This window comes from Pleurodeles waltl, chromosome 2_1 (genome assembly GCF_031143425.1).
Source record: "Pleurodeles waltl isolate 20211129_DDA chromosome 2_1, aPleWal1.hap1.20221129, whole genome shotgun sequence".
Classification (NCBI taxonomy): domain Eukaryota; kingdom Metazoa; phylum Chordata; class Amphibia; order Caudata; family Salamandridae; genus Pleurodeles; species Pleurodeles waltl.
The window spans coordinates 457,241,689-457,261,441 of record NC_090438.1 but is presented as its reverse complement, the minus strand read 5'-3'; the positions used below and the strand labels follow the sequence as shown (position 1 = coordinate 457,261,441).

The 19,753-nt window shown below is 46.6% G+C and overlaps 1 protein-coding gene across 6 annotated transcripts in view; it reads right to left on the bottom strand.

Moving 5' to 3' along the window:
* The window catches only part of CSTF2 (cleavage stimulation factor subunit 2), a 348,937-nt gene that overhangs the window by 185,750 nt on the left and 143,434 nt on the right, over positions 1-19,753 (bottom strand). For 2 of the 6 annotated variants that reach the window (XM_069213200.1, XM_069213218.1), the window contains 3 exons: positions 14,503-14,565; positions 8,588-8,647; positions 5,614-5,740 (listed from right to left, as the gene is read on the bottom strand). In XM_069213200.1, coding sequence (XP_069069301.1) covers positions 5,614-5,740; positions 8,588-8,647; positions 14,503-14,565 — 250 coding nt within the window. The remainder of the gene's footprint in view (positions 1-5,613; positions 5,741-8,587; positions 8,648-14,502; positions 14,566-19,753) is intronic. The other 4 variants (XM_069213209.1, XM_069213237.1, XM_069213227.1 and 1 more) reach the window with 2 other exon arrangements.

Genomic DNA, 19,753 nt, shown 5'->3' with positions numbered 1-19,753 from the left:
TTTTCTCATTATCTCTCCTGGACTGGCCGCCAAAAGTGGGGGCTGGGTCCAGGAGGCGGGCATCTCCACTAGCTGGAGTGCCCTGGGGCATTGTAACACGAAGCTTGAGCCTTTGAAGCTCACTGCTAGGTGTTACAGTTCCTGCAGGGGGGAGGTGTGAAGCACCTCCACCCAGAGCAGGCTTTGTTTCTGTCCTCAGAGAGCACAAAGGCTCTCACCGCATGAGGTCAGAAACTCGTCTCTCAGCAGCAGGCTGGCACAGACCAGTCAGTCCTGCACTGAACAATTGGGTAAAATACAGGGGGCATCTCTAAGATGCACTCTGTGTGCATTTTTTAATAAATCCAACACTGGCATCAGTGTGGGTTTATTATTCTGAGAAGTTTGATACCAAACTTCCCAGTTTTCAGTGTAGCCATTATGGAGCTGTGGAGTTCGTTTTTGACAGACTCCCAGCCCATATACTCTTATGGCTACCCTGCACTTACAATGTCTAAGGTTTTGCTTAGACACTGTAGGGGCATAGTGCTCATGCACCTATGCCCTCACCTGTGGTATAGTGCACCCTGCCTTAGGGCTGTAAGGCCTGTTAGAGGGGTGACTTACCTATGCCATACGCAGTGTGAGGTTGGCATGGCACCCTGAGGGGAGTGCCATGTCGACTTAGTCATTTTCTCCCCACCAGCACACACAAGCTGGCAAGTAGTGTGTCTGTGCTGAGTGAGGGGTCCCTAGGGTGGCATAAGACATGCTGCAGCCCTTAGAGACCTTCCTGGCATCAGGGCCCTTGGTACCAGGGGTACCAGTTACAAGGGACTTACCTGGATGCGAGGGTTGTGCCAATTGTAGAGACAATGGTACATTTTAGGGGAAAGAACACTGGTGCTGGGGCCTGGTTAGCAGGGTCCCAGCACACTTCTCAGTCAAGTCAGCATCAGCATCAGTATCAGGCAAAAAGTGGGGGGTAACTGCAACAGGGAGCCATTTCTTTACACCCCTGGTCAGACACACCTGTGTACCCATGATGTGGACACAGGGGACAGCATGCCTGTCAAAAACAAAATATTCAGACAGTCTGACCAAGTTAAAGAAAGCATCAAAGTGGAAGTCCACAAGATGCTGGAATTGGGAGTAATTGAGTACTCTGACAGCCCCTGGGCTAGCCCAGTGGTCTTAGTCCCCAAACCTCACACCAAAGATGGAAAGAAAGAGATGAGGTTTTGTGTGGACTACAGAGGGCTCAATTCTGTCACCAAGACAGACGCCCATCCAATTGCTAGAGCTGATGAGCTCATAGACAAATTAGGTGCTGCCAAATTCTTAAGTACCTTTGACTTGACAGCAGGGTACTGGCAAATAAAAATGGCACCTGGAGCAAAAGAGAAAACAGCATTCTCCACACCTGATGGGCATTATCAGTTTACTGTTATGCCCTTTGGTTTAAAGAATGCCCCTGCCACCTTCCAAAGGTTGGTGAATCAAGTCCTTGCTGGCTTGGAGTCCTTTAGCACAGCTTATCTTGATGATATTGATGATATTGCTGTCTTTAGCTCCACCTGGCAGGATCACCTGGTCCACCTGAAGAAGGTTTTGAAGGCTCTGCAATCTGCAGGCCTCTCTATCAAGGTATCCAAATGCCAGATAGGGCAGGGAACTGTGGTTTACTTGGGACACCTTGTAGGTGGAGGCCAAGTTCAGCCACTCCAGCCTAAGATCCAGACTATTCTGGACTGGGCAGCTCCAAAAACCCAGACTCAAGTCAGGGCATTCCTTGGCTTGACTGGGTATTACAGGAGGTTTGTGAAGGGATATGGATCCATAGTGACAGCCCTCACAGAACTCACCTCCAAGAAAATGCCCAAGAAGGTAAACTGGACTGTAGAATGCCAACAGACCTTTGACACCCTGAAACAAGCAATGTGCACAGCACCAGTTCTAAAAGCTCCAGATTACTCCAAGCAGTTCATTGTGCAGACAGATGCCTCTGAACATGGGATAGGGGCAGTTTTGTCCCAAACAAATGAAGATGGCCTTGACCAGCCTGTTGCTTTCATTAGCAGGAGGTTGCTCCCCAGGGAGCAGCGTTGGAGTGCCATTGAGAGGGAGGCCTTTGCTGTGGTTTGGTCCCTGAAGAAGCTGAGACCATACCTCTTTGGTACTCACTTTGTAGTTCAAACTGACCACAGACCTCTCAGATGGCTGATGTAAATGAAAGGTGAAAATCCAAAACTGTTGAGGTGGTCCATCTCCCTACAGGGAATGGACTTTATAGTGGAACACAGACCTGGGACTGCCCATGCCAATGCAAATGGCCTTTCCAGGTTCTTCCACTTAGAAAATGAAGACTCTCTTGGGAAAGGTTAGTCTCATCCTCTTTCGTTTGGGGGGGTGGGCGGGCTGGTGGGTTGTGTAAGGGAATGCCTCCTTGGCATGGTTACCCCCTGACTTTTTGCCTTTGCTGTTGCTAAGTTTTGATTTGAAAGTGTGCTGAGGCCTGCTAACCAGGCCCCCAGCACCAGTTTTCTTTCCCTAACCTGTACTTTTGTTTTCACAATTGGCACACCCTGGCATCCAGGTAAGTACTTTGTAACTAGTACCCCTGGTACCAAGGGCCCTGATGCCAGGGAAGGTCTCTAAGGGCTGCAGCATATCTTATGCCACCTGGGGACCCCTCACTCAGCACAGACACACTGCTTGCCAGCTTGTGTGTGCTGGTGAGGACAAAACGAGTAAGTCTACATAGCACTCCCCTCAGGGTGCCATGCCAACCTCTCACTGCCTATGCAGTATAGATAAGTCACCCCTCTAGCAGGCCTTACAGCCCTAAGGCAGGGTGCACTATACCATAGGTGAGGGCACCAGTGCATGAGCACTGTGCCCCTACAGTGTCTAAGCAAAACCTTAGACATTGTAAGTGCAGGGTAGCCATAAGAGTATATGGTCTGGGAGTCTGTTTTACACGAACTCCACAGCACCATAATGGCTACACTGAAAACTGGGAAGTTTGGTATCAAACTTCTCAGCACAATAAATGGACACTGATGTCAGTGTACATTTTATTGTAACATACACCCCAGAGGGCACCTTAGAGGTGCTCCCTGAAACCTTAACCAACTACCCGTGTAGGCTGACTGGTTTTAGCAGCCTGCCACACTCGAGACATGTTGCTGGCCACATGGCCTTTGTCACTCTGTGGCTAGTAACAAAGCCTGTACTGGGTGGAGATGCTTATCACCTCCCCCTTGCAGGAACTGTAACACCTGGCGGTGAGCCTCAAAGGCTCACCCCCTTTGTTACAGCACCACAGGGCATTCCAGCTAGTGGAGTTGCCCGCACCCTCCGGCCACGGCCCCACTTTTGGCGGCAAGGCCGGAGGAGATAATGAGAAAAACAAGGAGGAGTCACTGGCCAGTCAGGACAGCCCCTAAGGCAACCTGAGCTGAGGTGACTCTGACTTTTAGAAATCCTCCATCTTGCAGATGGAGGATTCCCCCAAAAGGGATAGGAATGTGACCCCCTCCCCTTGGGGGGAGGCACAAAGAGGGTGTAGCCACCCTCAAGGACAGTAGCCATTGGCTACTGCCCTCCCAGACCTAAACACACCCCTAAACTCCGTATTTAGGGGCTCCCCTGAACCTAGGAACTCAGATTCCTGCAACCTAAGAAGAAAAGGACTGCTAAGCTGAAAAACCCCTGCAGAGAAGACGGAGACACCAACTGCTTTGGCCCCAGCTCTACCGGCCTGTCTCCCCACTTCTAAAGACACTGCTCCAGCGACGCTTTCCCCAGGGACCAGCGACCTCTGAATCCTCAGAGGACTGCCCTGCTCTAAAAGGACCAAGAAACTCCCGAGGACAGTGGCCCTGTTCACCCAAGACTGCAACTTTGTTTCAAAGGAGCAACTTTAAAACAATTGTGTTTCCCGCCGGAAGCGTGAGACTTGCTACTCTGCACCCGATGCCCCCGGCTCGACTTGTGGAGAAACAACACTTCAGGGAGGACTCTCCGGCGACTGCGAGACCGTGAGTAGCCAGAGTTGACCCCCCTGACCCCCCCCCCCCCCCCCCACAGCGACGCCTGCAGAGGGAATCCCGAGGCTCCCCCTGACCGCGACTGCCTGCTTCAAAGTACCCGACGCCTGGTAGGGACACTGCACCCGCAGCCCCCAGGACCTGAAGGATCCGACCTCCAGTGCAGGAGCGACCCCTAGGTGGCCCTCTCCCTTGCCCCGAGGAGCCCCCACCTTGCCTGCATCGCTGAAGAGACCCCTTGGTCTCCCATTGCTTTCTATTACAAACCCAACGCTTGTTTGCACACTGCACCCGGCCGCCCCCGCGCCGCTGATGGTGTACTTTCTGTGTGGACTTGTGTCCCCCCCGGTGCCCTACAAAACCCCCTGGTCTGCCCCCCCTGAGCCCCCACAGCGACGCCTGCAGAGGGAATCCCGAGGCTCCCCCTGACCGCGACTGCCTGCTTCTAAGAACCCGACACCTGGTAGGGACACTGCACCTGCAGCCCCCAGGACCTGAAGGATCGAACTCCAGTGCAGGAGTGACCCCCAGGAGGCCCTCTCCCTTGCCCAAGTGGTGGCTACCCCGAGGAGCCCCCCCCTTGCCTGCATCGCTGAAGAGACTCCTTGGTCTCCCATTGACTTCAATTACAAACCCGACGCTTGTTTGCACACTGCAGCCGGCCGCCCCCATGCTGCTGAGGGTGTATTTTCTGTGTGGACTTGTGTCCCCCCCGGTGCCCTACAAACCCCCCCCTGGTCTGCCCTCCGAAGACGCGGGTACTTACCTGCTGGCAGACTAGAACCGGGGCACCCCCTTCTCCATTGAAGCCTATGCGTTTTGGGCACCACTTTGACCTCTGCACCTGACCGGCCCTGAGCTGCTGGTGTGGTAACTTTGGGGTTGCTCTGAACCCCCAATGGTGGGCTACCTTGGACCCAAACTTGAACCCCATAGGTGGTTTACTTACCTGCAAAAACTAACAAACTGTTACTCTCCCTAGGAACTGTTGAAAATTGCACTGTCTAGTTTTAAAATAGCTATATGTGATTTATGTGAAAAGTGTATATGCTATTTTGCTAATTCAAAGCTCCTAAAGTGCCGGCCTGCAATAGCTTTCATTTGAAGTATTACATGTAAATCTTGAACCTGTGGTTCTTAAAAATAAACTAAGAAAATATATCTTTTTATACAAAAACCTATTGGCCTTGAATTGTCTTTGAGTGTGTGTTCCTTATTTATTGCCTGAGTGTGTACAACAAATGCTTAACACTACTCCTTTGATAAGCCTACTGCTCGACCACACTACCACAAAATAGACCATTAGTATTATCTCTTTTTGCCACTATATTACCTCTAAGGGGAACCCTTGGACTCTGTGCATATTATTCCATACTTTGAAAAAGTGCATACAGAGCCAACTTCCTACACATGTCATGTCCCATTCAGGCCAATCAATAACAGCACTCTTTCAAACATGCACCTCGAAAGGCTTATCAAGTGCTATGTAAATATTTCAACCAGACCATCCAGAAGAGTGCTGCAGGCCTCACAAGTGTTTAGGAAAGTGCTTTATAAATGAAAATAAAATACAATACAGTACCTGGGGTCATCTTTGATTAAAGTAGGTCCTCGAGGGTCATTTGGGTTATCTCCTAATAGGCCTCGGGGAGGCACATTCGAGACTGGGGGCCCACGCTGCAAGGGAGCTCTAGGGTCCGGCATAGAGACTGTAATATATGCAAAGAAAAAAAAACATTACCAGACAAAGAAAATCCAACTGACAAGAGTGTCGTTAGCAAAAAATCTCTTGCACCAGGCATATAGCTCTCCAGCACCCAGAAGAAATGCATGTAAGCTATTGATGCTAGAAATGCATTAACGAAGCATGTTTCTCAGGTAAGGGAGGAGTTATCAATGTCTTTGAGCATAAGCCTTAAATTAATATTTCAATTGTGTGATTACATATATAAAATCTGTAGGCTTAACTGTGTTGGTGGAGAAAAGTTCAAGTCCTATAATAGGCCTATTTAGGGATTTTGTGGATTTCCATGTTAGAGCCTGCAGGCACGCAATATGCCACGGGGTACACTGCAGGTACCATGCAGATAATGTCAGTAGACTAGGTGTAAGGAATTAGATCCAGTCTGTGATAAATTATTGAGGTATTTCATTTATACTCTGGTTATCTGAGAGGGGACCTTCATGAATTATTTTAACTAATAACCATTTTGCCAACTGCATTTTGTGTACATAGCTTTGTAATTTTATGCATAGTTATTTTTAGCTTTCTTTGTACTGAAGTTCCTTTCTATTTAAAATTATAAGCATTGACTGGACAGTGACTTACTCAACATTGCAATGTGTGTTACTGAGTCACAAAAACCCCAGAGAGGAGGGACAATCCTAACTTAATAGTCAACGACTGAACTGGTCTGCTCGTTTTTTTTATTTGAGGTGACAATAGTACAGCAACGCTGGAAAGCCAGAGGTGGATGATCTCAACTGACACCAGTGAGCCCCAGTAACTCCTAAAGGCACCAAGCCCCCAAAAAAGCAACCGCACATGCCATTCACAAAAAAAGAGTTTTCATAGACCAGTGCACTCACATTACCCAGCACAGAATTGCACTAACAGAATGTCAAGCAAAGTACTGTTCAAATATAATTACATTTGTTTAGTCCAGGTTTGTACACTGCTTAAACATTTAGCTCAACTTACAACTTTCTATTCTACCAATCTCATCACTTCATTCAGTTGCACATAATCTACTGACATACAGCCACTTAAATGCTTGGCAGCAGCAAAACCTACTTTGACAACTTTTTGGATTTAAATTAAGGATCCAAATGTAAGAAGAAGTTGGTATGACAGAGGGTTTCAAAGATAGCACAACAGCTCCAATACCAGACACGCACAAAACAGCTAGTAAGAGTTGATGCAAATTTTCTAAAACACTTTTTAAACCTAGCACTCAAATTTGGTATAACATCACAAAATCTAGAAGAAAAAATGTCAAGTTTGCTTTGTAACTAAAACTTGAACCAAACAAGTAATGAACTATAATGTGCATCCAGATCTTGCTTTCACTTGAACTGCAGCAAACGTAGGTGCCATCATCTGTACAAATACACAGTGCAATAATGATTTAGAGCAACTTGCCGTTTAACAACAAACAAAACACTCTACACTTGGACGCCCCATTCCGTCATACAATCCCACTGAAATCCAAAGACCACAGAAAATGTTTGCTATGACAACCAACACAACCCCCCTTATTTTCAACCATTTATGTGCACACAGATTCTTAAGCCAATTTCGTTTGAAGAGCCATAACTTTTAAAATCCACCTTTTATTAATTTAGTTCTAAAACCACTACACTGATTCAGGACATTAACAGTTATATGATCAACACTATACAATGCCGACCACAACAAGGACCTGGTTAATAGAGTGAAGAGTCACACAGGGAACACGTGGTTTCTTTCTGATTAAATGCCACAGAAAAGTGCGCTGTAAGCTAGAAATATTGTTCGTCTAAAGTCATCCAAAATAATATAGGGGCAAGGCAAACTTAAGCTGTACCCGCAGTTAGTCTCAAAAAGATATTCCTTATACAATGGGATTTCTATCTGGCGAATGACAATTAAACCCAAATAGCTCTCTAAATTAGCTTTGAGGACAACATTCTGTGTATGGTGGCCACAAAATGAATCTTTATATGCCTCCAACCAAAAATGACGACCTATAATGCAATATAGTACATTTGAAATCAATCATATATTGTATAAAATTAGCCACATTATGATCTGGAGGAACAAGAAAGATTATTTGTTACTAAACACATTCTTAAATGTATTTAAATTGTGCTGCTGCTCAATTTAAAATAAAGGAACTGTGCCTAGGCTGTAACATGATGGGGCCGTGTTGCACACATCGAGCTACACCTATCAACCCTGGTACATACTTCCTTACAAGTATGACCACTGGCTATGGTAGTGCTACTGAACAGGAAACGTTTGCATGAGCTCTTGGTTTAGAAAAGGGGGGTTGCATTATTGCAAGGGAGATCAGGGCTGAAAGTACAAATGCAAGAAACGACCCTTACACTTAAGTGCATTTTTAGCTCATCCCAAAACTGACTGACACTCAAAACAGAATCTGGCTAAGAGGTTTATTTGTTAAAAGAGCCAAGGATGTGTAGACAGCATGGGGAGATTACATGTTCAACAGTGCTCAGCAAACAGAAATTCCCGGTTCACGCTTTACTCAGCTACGTAATTAAAAAAAGAATAGCCACAGTGTTTTGAAATCTTCAGGGTTAAGTACTATAGAAATACAATAAAATCACAACGTGCTTGGTGATACTGTAATAAAAACATATTGTTACACTATTTAAGCCTGCTAAATAGAGTGCAACAGCGATAGTGGGAAGATCATGAAAACACCAAATGAGCAGTGCCTAAAGTAGTTTTTGTTATTTTTATAGTTCAGCTGAAATCATAATTTCAGTCTATGCCTCTATTTTGACACTAAGGGTGGAGGCAACCAGTTGAAGACATCTGCCACGGATACCTGGAACTCGTTCCATGGATGCCGATCTGACAGGTCCCACAGGAGAGTGCTGCAGGCTCCCTTGGAGAGTAGGGAGAGAAAAAGAGAGTGCAGTGATACAAGTGGTCAACGCACTGAAAGTCTGATAATTTTTCATTACTGCTGAGTGAGAATGGATGGAAAAGCATTATGCATCATTAGTTTCCATGCACTGTAGAGTGACTGTAATCCTTTCAAACCATGCCTTATACACAAGGAATTATAAAATCGGAAACAGGCAGCATCCTGCTCAAGGTGAAGATGAGGCTTAGCCCAAACACTAAATGGCACAACCAAAAATGACTACACCCTAAGAGAAGGAAAAGGGTTTTGCCACCTTAAGATGGTACCCTGCCCAGTAGATGATGCTTCCCATCTGCTCATACATAATGCTATTGAAAGTAGGATAAAAACACTCAATCTTGCCATGCCTTTGAGAGGATGATGCCTGCAACAAATGTAGATGTTTTGTAGAAGAGGCGAAGTCTGATTTGATGAATGCCTTTAAGAAAGGTATAATTCAATATAATTATTAATCAAATGGTACTCGGATGTCAGTTGGATAAATGGGATTCCTGACCATGAGATTAGGAGGGTACTAGTCTAATGACAGAGACGCAACAGAGGGAATGCACTATGCAAACACTCACTATAGTAACCTACTTGTCAATGTTCTCCTTCATATTAGCGTCCACCTTCAAAGGGAGACAAATGTGGTCTATGTATATAGATGTCACCCACACAGCCCTCAGGTGTCTTTACTGTTGTGTAAATGGCTCTCCAGATCATCATATTAGTATCTTGCTAGATTCATCATATATAAAAAGAAGACTTAAGTTGCCTGAATGACAGTGGATACATTTTGGTGATACGAAGGGGCCTGTGGATTTGGAGCTAACTTCTGACTCATTTGCAACTGGCTCTTTCATAACCCAATTGCATATGCTATCCACTAGAAGGAAAAAAAACTTGAGGCATACAAGATTCGGAAAACGATTTTTACTGCCATTTTTCAAAAGGTAGCTAAGAACAAAAGATGGTTTTCAATGCTTTGACTACACAAGGAAACAGCAGTTTCCTTGGTCTTCCGCCACCTTGCCTGGTAATCCAATGTGGGGGAATTGGGAGGCATTGGTTATTGTCTCCTTCTTTCTCTCTTGGCTCTCTGCAAACCCATGATAGACAACATAATGTAGGTGGTGCATATTACAGTGAAATAAATCTGCTATCTAGCCACAAATATACCAATGCTGTTAAAATTACAAGAACAGCTCGCACACAGATGGCAGCAGAAAACCACAAGAGTCAGACTTTTACTTGCTACCAAAACCCCCTTAGGAGTATTCATTAATTTCAATCTAAAATAGTTCTGTCCTTTTTATCTAGAGACAGATTCATCATGCCAAGCAGCCGGGGTGAGAGCGAAAAAAAAAACAAGCCACGCTTCAAAGTGGCATTGTGATTTGGCAGTAGATAGGGATAACAACCCTACATGTATATCCATGAGGATCAGACTAATGGGTTCAGGATAGACAAGTCAGAAGACAATAGGTAGAGAAGGAGGTTAAAGGTTACATACCGGGGGAGGGGAGACTGTACATCTGGCTGGTGGAAGTGGCAAGATCGCTAATTCTTTCAGCAAGAAGGAAAGAATTAGAACACCACCTAAATGAATGTGTAAAAGAAAGATAATCCACCAACTGGTCATCCACATGGCACACGTTCACCAGGTATCTGATAGAGGTAGGACAAGGTGCATACGTACAAATGCATGTACTCCTGTTCAAGCAGGCAGGTGTTTGGATTGCTGCAATGCATATTAGACTCCAGCTCCGGTCCTGTGAACTCGGACTTCACAAAAGCTACACATTTACTTAAAAATCAAGCAAAGATATTCAGCTCCCAAATGAATAGAGTCTGAAGAGGGAGTACGATCTGTTGGGATGTGACATCACGCCTACTGTCAATACCCAAACAATTTACTTCACGACAGTATATTTTTCTTACCCCAGCAGTAGACAATGGAATAATACACAGCATGTGAATCTAGGATAGACTAACTACTAAATGGAAGTTATGCAGAGACCTAATGATGACTGAGGACAGCCTGTATAAACAACCTTTTTCTTTTCAACTACAATATTATTTTTTTCTTATTTGTAACAAACCAGCTCAATAATGCACAAAATACCAAAAGCCAAGCAACTCATTCATTGTTCCCAGAGAATCTCTATGCCCAGGTTCACTGATTTTAAGCTCAGTTTCCATGAAACCAGATACTTATGCTTCGAACACAATAAGACACTACTAAGACAAGACTTACAGTATGCCAAAGGTAGCACTGGGAACTAATCATCTATGGATAGTGCAAAATGCCAAAATAACCATCAATAAGCCGGGGCCACTGTTTTACCTGCGGTGTGCATTGAATTTCCATCAACAGGGCCAAACTGTCAGGAATTACCACCAAATATGTAAAGAGCGCCCCCAAAACGACAAGCATTGTCACCAACGTGCCAAGGTCACCAGAACTACCTCTACTCTCTCCTACCCTGGATTTCTTCTCAGAGGCTTATAACCACTGCGTTGTGGACTGCCAAGCAACTGTAGCATTGCTTGCATCCAAATCAACCCATTGGAAATTGGGAAAACCGAGTGAGGTAAAAAGGTGGGCTGGTAGACATGCTGCTATACTTATGACAGGAAAACCCTCTGGCTCCGACATCAGACTAGTAAATCAATAACCATTCTTGACTTGACACCAAGAAGGCCTCCACCCCATTGAAGGAGATGAGGACAAAAGGAGTAAGAGTATAGTCTATACTGGAGTGCTACTCTCTTGCCAGACGGCAGCTGTTTGAAGGGTGCTGATCCACAAGAGCTGCATAAGGTCCAGGTTACTAGAAAAAACGGGGGGTTATGGGAAGGAACAAGAGTAAAAAGACTAAGTCTGCCTTGGCCTCACATCACCTCAGTCCAGTTGCCCGAGAGGAAGCAACATCATCATCTGGGTCGAAGAGCTGCACCATCACCTTTACCAGTGCTCCAGCTGACTGCAAAGACTTGTTGGGTGAGAACCTAGTTGTTTGGGTAATGGGTTTTTAGGTCCTGCATTTCTGGGGTGACATCTTTAATTCTGCCTGTAAGCTACCTGTAGAGATATCACCATATCATAGTGGTACTCAAAGACCAGAGTCCCCACATTGGTGCCATCTGCCAGCCTTTAAAGCTGTTTAGCTAAAGTTCACCACTGCTAAGAACTAAAGCCCTAAGCAATTCTGAAGTTCCCTGAAATTACCCAAACCAACAATGTAGGATAACAATGGCGACAGGGACAATATTACAAAAATGTAGAAACGTTTGCTATAACAGTTGGATTTATATCTCAGCCCCAAAAGGGGCATGCACCATATGGATTTGTTGTATGTCTTTCTTATAACTGTTCTGTTTTACCTACCTAATCAGAAAGTCATTTTCCTATGATGATGTAAAATCAGTATCTGACTAAACATTGACATTATTGAGAAATATGTATTGTGTACCACTGAACCAGGGTTTCTACCCACCTCCACCCCCTACCAAGTGTAAGCCTTCACTGCTTACCCTCAGTACTTTGAAAAAGTCACATGCCTAAAAGATGTTGTAGGAAAGTGCCCCTTTTGGCATGGTTGCCCCCTACCCCCCACACTTGTTGCCTGGTATTGATTTTAACTTGACTCCGTGTGTACTGGGATGGGATACTGCTAACCAGTCCCCAGTTCCAGTGTTCTTTCCCTAAACTGTACCATTGTTTCCACAATTGCTTCACACCTTGCCCCTGCAGGAACTGTAACACTTAGCAGTGAGCCTCAAAGGCTCAGGCCTCCTGTTACAGTGCCCCAGGGCACTCCAGCTAGTGCAGATGCCTGTGCCCTGAACCAGGCTCCGCGTTTAGGGGAGGTGTGATGGGAAAATTAGGTAAAACAGGGAGGCGTGACCATTGCAGCTAGGACCACCCCAAAGGTGTACAAAGCTGAAGTGACCCTCTCCATGCAGAATCTTACATTTTGGTTTGGAGGAGAAGGCCAATTAGGGGTAAGAATGTGCCCCCCCTCCCCAAAAGGAGTAGACACAGGAAGGGTGTAGCCACCCTTAGGGGCAATGGCCATTGGCTACTGCCCACTGACTCCTGCAACACCCCTAAAACTAGTATTTAGGGGCAGATTCCTGGTGGCCTCATGAAGAAAGAAGAAGGACTGCCAAGCCGACCCCAGCTGTGAAGACTCCTGATGACAACCGGCCTGTCTTCAAAGTCCCCTGCTCCAAGAAGGTGAAGCATCCTGCTGGACCAGCGACCTCTACAAACCCTCAGAGGACTGCCTGCCCAGCAGAGGACCAAAAACTCCTTAGGACAGTGGCCCTGTCCAGAAGAAACCTCCAGAAAGGGCCCCAGAACTGCCCTCCCCACTCTACACCTCAAGCCCACGGGCTGACTCCAGGTGGCCCACCAGACCTGAGAAGGCCCCCAGGCAAATCCGACTTTGAGTCCACCCTGGAATGACCCCTCCTGGCCAACACAACAACGCCTGCAGCCTGAATCCAGAGGACCCCCTGACCGCGACTGCATCTGACGAAGATTCTCGACGCCCCCCAGGAGACCCCTGCATCCGCAGTCCCCTGGCCCTGGAGAATCTGACTGATGGTCCAGCAACGTCCAGCAGGTGCCTCTCCTGCTTGTCCAGCCTTTGGTTTTCCAGAACCAATCCCCTGGACCCAGCCTGCAGCATCTTTTGTGAACCCGGGGACCCCTAATGAAAAGAATTGGGTGTCCAGTTCTGTGTTTGCACCCTGTACCCGGCTGCACCCCCCCCACCACCACCACCACGTGCTGATCTAAACCCCCTCAGGCCTGTGTTCTGGAACCGCAGGTACTTACCTGCAATCTGCTTTCTACTGAGCACCCCAGTCCTCATAGGATTCCATTTTAAACCCAATGACAACTTTGACCTCTGCACCCAGTCACCTCTGTGTTGCAGGTGCTGCACCATTGGGGTCAGCCTAAACTTTGACCTGTGGGCATCCACCCACTGAAGACTGGAATCGTAAATTGTGTAGTTACCTGTTAAATGTGAGAACACCCTCTCACCCCCCCCCAACTCTATTGACTCCTTTTGAAACAGAAATTTTTTAGTTACTTGTAAACTGCTTTATCTGCAAAAACCAAAGTACATTTGATACATATGCTTGATACCTACTTAACACTTCACTTACCTCCAACAGAGATCTTCTAATTCTAGTATTAAAGTAACAAAATATATTTTTGCTACATTAAACAATTGGCCTGGAGTTAGTCATTGAGTGTGTCCCTTATTTCTTGACTCTGTGGACAACAAATGCTTTGCACTACCATCTGCTAAGTCTAACTACTCGACCACACAAAAATAAAAGAGAGCATTAGTATTATATACTTTAGCCTCTGTCAAGACTCTGGGAAACACCTGGACCTCTGTGCACACTATACGTCATTTTGGTACAGTAAATACAAAGGCAGCTTCCTTCAGATGTCACTTGACTGTCCAACTGAAGTGCATAAGTATTGTGGCCCTTGGACATCAACATTAACTACCATAAACAAACATGGTGCTACCCAGTAGCAATGGACTGCCCTGGAATCTCAAAAGAAAAAACAGTCATGTCTCTGGGGTAATTACAATGTTGTAAAACTCTTGCTCTTTGATGACCCATGTTGTTTTTCCATTAAAAAGTATCACACAGTGTGAATGGAAAATACAGAACCCAGTAATTACATAAACAGTGCTCACTCCTAAAATCCTGGGGTCTAGCTTGTAATTTTTCATTGAAAGAATGAAAAAGAATACAAGGCTAAAATATCTAAGCTAGGAATGGCATTAGTTTACCTGGTCCCCTGTCCATAGGCAGTGGTCCAACTGTTGGATGACCAATCTGAGGTTGGAGACCCCCTGTGAAGTAAAAATGGTAGTGAATTCAGTACCGCTTTGAACCTTCAAAATCACAAGAAGCTACCACCATCACTTTGTAAAGGATAAATTCACTTGATATCAGTAACAATCTCAACACACTGAACACATGAGAAGATGAAACAGAGGATAGGAAAATCTGTATATAATTCAATGATTCTAGTTTGATATTAGTGATACCTAGAGTTTGTCATGCCTAACCTATAGTTTGTCAACTTCACTGGCTTCCGATCAGTCCCCGCTTACATTGAAGGCAATGTGACTTAGGGCCTGAACTTTCTCCATTGTTAACAATTAATTTTGTCCTGATGTGCGCTCTTCGATCCCTATGAGTCTTCTTCGAGCGAAAAGATCGACCCGCTTCACAGCTTTCTTCTCCCTGATCCTGAGAAAGGCAGAGATTGCACACGGAGTGCTGATCGGTGTACGGGAACGTGGCGTGACACAGAGGGCAAAAGTGGAACAGAGTCCGTTCCATCAGCTTGACGTTGTTCGGCAGCCACACGTCAAAGTAGGCCCAAGAAGAGTGAGGTTGCCTGAAAAAGGTGTTTAATCGACCTCGACGATTTCAATTGGATTGAATGTAAGTTTAGAAAACGTGATCGAGAACTATAGAAGACAGAAATTCAGATAGTACCAAACCGAGATCTACCGGAGCAAGAGGCAACACGTCCAAACGGTGGAAAGAAAACAATCTAACAAAGGACTCAATGCCCATGCACACTATCACTGAGAGGAGGAGTCACTCGATCTCTTCGAAGAAAAACAACTTGTAACACTCCAAGCACAACACTCAATGGCGGATTTATGCAAAGCAGGTGTATCTGCAGCTACACATGCCATCAAACATATATATATATATATATATATATATAGCGATAAGGTAAGTATGTTTTGCATGCTAAATACTTTCAGGTTTCGAAAGTCGAGCATTTTTCAGAGGCAGCAATGTTATCCTTTGGAGGAAAAACCAATACTGCATTCAGGTATAGTACAGCGACTTACGGGACCAATCGCCAGGACTTAAGGTAAGTATGGAGTGAAGTCCAGAGCAACACCAACAGGTCACCTCGGGCGTGTAGGAAGTTGGCTCTGTATGTGCTATTTCAAAGTAAGGAATAGCATGCACAGAATCCAAGGGTTCCCCTTGGAGGTAAGATAGTGGCAAAAAGAGATAATACCAATGCTCTATTTTGTGGTAGTGTGGTCGAGCAGTAGGCTTATCAAAGGAGTAGTGTAGGAAGTTGGCTCTGTATGTGCTATTTCAAAGTAAGGAATAGCATGCACAGAGTCCAAGGGTTCCCCTTAGAGGTAAAATAGTGGTAAAAATAGATAATACTAATGCTCTATTTTGTGGTAGTGTGGTCGAGCAGTAGGCTTATCCAAGGAGTAGTGTTAAGCATTTGTTGTACATACACATAGACAATAAATGAGGTACACACACTCAGAGACAAATCCAGCCAATAGGTTTTTGTATAGAAAAATATCTTTTCTTAGTTTATTTTAAGAACCACAGGTTCAAATTCTACATGTAATATCTCATTCGAAAGGTATTGCAGGTAAGTGCTTTAGGAACTTTAAAGCATAAAAATTGCATGTATACTTTATAAGTTATTGACAAATAGCTGTTTTAAAAGTGGACACAGTGCAATTTTCACAGTTCCTGGGGGAGGTAAGTTTTTGTTAGTTTTACCAGGTAAGTAAGACACTTACAGGGTTCAGTTCTTGGTCCAAGGTAGCCCACCGTTGGGGGTTCAGAGCAACCCCAAAGTCACCACACCAGCAGCTCAGGGCCGGTCAGGTGCAGAGTTCAAAGTGGTGCCCAAAACACATAGGCTAGAATGGAGAGAAGGGGGTGCCCCGGTTCCGGTCTGCTTGCAGGTAAGTACCCGCGTCTTCGGAGGGCAGACCAGGGGGGTTTTGTAGGGCACCGGGGGGGACACAAGCCCACACAGAAATTTCACCCTCAGCAGCGCGGGGGCGGCCGGGTGCAGTGTAGAAACAAGCGTCGGGTTCGCAATGTTAGTCTATGAGAGATCTCGGGATCTCTTCAGCGCTGCAGGCAGGCAAGGGGGGGGTTCCTCGGGGAAACCTCCACTTGGGCAAGGGAGAGGGACTCCTGGGGGTCACTTCTCCAGTGAAAGTCCGGTCCTTCAGGTCCTGGGGGCTGCGGGTGCAGGGTCTCTCCCAGGCGTCGGGACTTAGGATTCAAAGGGTCGCGGTCAGGGGAAGCCTCGGGATTCCCTCTGCAGGCGGCGCTGTGGGGGCTCAGGGGGGACAGGTTTTGGTACTCACAGTATCAGAGTAGTCCTGGGGTCCCTCCTGAGGTGTTGGATCTCCACCAGCCGAGTCGGGGTCGCCGGGTGCAGTGTTGCAAGTCTCACGCTTCTTGCGGGGAGCTTGCAGGGTTCTTTCAAAGCTGCTGGAAACAAAGTTGCAGCCTTTCTCGGAGCAGGTCCGCTGTCCTCAGGAGTTTCTTGTCTTTTCGAAGCAGGGGCAGTCCTCAGAGGATGTCGAGGTCGCTGGTCCCTTTGGAAGGCGTCGCTGGAGCAGGATCTTTGGAAGGCAGGAGACAGGCCGGTGAGTTTCTGGAGCCAAGGCAGTTGTCGTCTTCTGGTCTTCCTCTGCAGGGGTTTTCAGCTAGGCAGTCCTTCTTCTTGTAGTTGCAGGAATCTAATTTTCTAGGGTTCAGGGTAGCCCTTAAATACTAAATTTAAGGGCGTGTTTAGGTCTGGGGGGTTAGTAGCCAATGGCTACTAGCCCTGAGGGTGGGTACACCCTCTTTGTGCCTCCTCCCAAGGGGAGGGGGTCACAATCCTAACCCTATTGGGGGAATCCTCCATCTGCAAGATGGAGGATTTCTAAAAGTTAGAGTCACTTCAGCTCAGGACACCTTAGGGGCTGTCCTGACTGGCCAGTGACTCCTCCTTGTTGCTTTCTTTGTTCCCTCCAGCCTTGCCGCCAAAAGTGGGGGCCGTGGCCGGAGGGGGCGGGCAACTCCACTAAGCTGGAGTGCCCTGCTGGGCTGTGACAAAGGGGTGAGCCTTTGAGGCTCACCGCCAGGTGTTACAGCTCCTGCCTGGGGGAGGTGTTAGCATCTCCACCCAGTGCAGGCTTTGTTACTGGCCTCAGAGTGACAAAGGCACTCTCCCCATGGGGCCAGCAACATGTCTCTAGTGTGGCAGGCTGCTGGAACTAGTCAGCCTACACCGACAGTCGGTTAAGTTTCAGGGGGCACCTCTAAGGTGCCCTCTGGGGTGTATTTTGCAATAAAATGTACACTGGCATCAGTGTGCATTTATTGTGCTGAGAAGTTTGATACCAAACTTCCCAGTTTTCAGTGTAGCCATTATGGTGCTGTGGAGTTCGTGTTTGACAGACTCCCAGACCATATACTCTTATGGCTACCCTGCACTTACAATGTCTAAGGTTTCGTTTAGACACTGTAGGGGTACCATGCTCATGCACTGGTACCCTCACCTATGGTATAGTGCACCCTGCCTTAGGGCTGTAAGGCCTGCTAGAGGGGTGTCTTACCTATACTGCATAGGCAGTGAGAGGCTGGCATGGCACCCTGAGGGGAGTGCCATGTCGACTTACTCGTTTTGTCCTCACTAGCACACACAAGCTGGCAAGCAGTGTGTCTGTGCTGAGTGAGAGGTCTCCAGGGTGGCATAAGACATGCTGCAGCCCTTAGAGACCTTCCTTGGCATCAGGGCCCTTGGTACTAGAAGTACCAGTTACAAGGGACTTATCTGGATGCCAGGGTCTGCCAATTGTGGATACAAAAGTACAGGTTAGGGAAAGAACACTGGTGCTGGGGCCTGGTTAGCAGGCCTCAGCACACTTTCAATTGTAAACATAGCATCAGCAAAGGCAAAAAGTCAGGGGGCAACCATGCCAAGGAGGCATTTCCTTACACAACCCCCCCCCAAACGAAAGAGGATGAGACTAACCTTTCCCAAGAGAGTCTTCATTTTCTAAGTGGAAGAACCTGGAAAGGCCATCTGCATGGGCAGTCCCAGGTCTGTGTTCCACTATAAAGTCCATTCCCTGTAGGGAGATGGACCACCTCAACAGTTTAGGATTTTCACCTTTCATTTGCATCAGCCATTTGAGAGGTCTGTGGTCAGTTTGAACTAGGAAGTGAGTCCCAAAGAGGTATGGTCTCAGCTTCTTCAGGGACCAAACCACAGCAAAGGCCTCCCTCTCAATGGCACTCCAACGCTGCTCCCTGGGGAGTAACCTCCTGCTAATGAAAGCAACAGGCTGGTCAAGGCCATCATCATTGGTTTGGGACAAAACTGCCCCTATCCCATGTTCAGAGGCATCAGTCTGCACAATGAACTGCTTAGAATAATCTGGAGCTTTTAGAACTGGTGCTGAGCACATTGCTTGTTTCAGGGTGTCAAAGGCCTGTTGGCATTCCACAGTCCAGTTCACTTTCTTGGGCATTTTCTTGGAGGTGAGTTCAGTGAGGGCTCTCACAATGAATCCATATCCCTTCACAAACCTCCTGTAATACCCAGTCAAGCCAAGGAATGCCCTGACTTGAGTCTGGGTTTTTGGAGCTACCCAGTCCAGAATAGTCTGGATCTTGGGTTGGAGTGGCTGAACTTGGCCTCCACCTACAAGGTGGCCCAAGTAAACCACAGTTCCCTGCCCTATCTGGCATTTGGATGCCTTGATAGAGAGGCCTGCAGATTGCAGAGCCTTCAAAACCTTCTTCAGGTGGACCAGGTGATCCTGCCAGGTGGAGCTAAAGACAGCAATATCATCAAGATAAGCTGTGCTAAAGGACTCCAAGCCAGCAAGGACTTGATTCACCAACCTTTGGAAGGTGGCAGGGGCATTCTTTAAACCAAAGGGCATAACAGTAAACTGATAATGCCCATCAGGTGTGGAGAATGCTGTTTTCTCTTTTGCTCCAGGTGCCATTTTTATTTGCCAGTACCCTGCTGTCAAGTCAAAGGTACTTAAGAATTTGGCAGCACCTAATTTATCTATGAGCTCATCAGCTCTTGGAATTGGATGAGCATCTGTCTTGGTGACAGAATTGAGCCCTCTGTAGTCCACACAAAACCTCATCTCTTTCTTTCCATCTTTGGTGTGAGGTTTGGGGACTAAGACCACTGGGCTAGCCCAGGGGCTGTCAGAGCGCTCAATTACT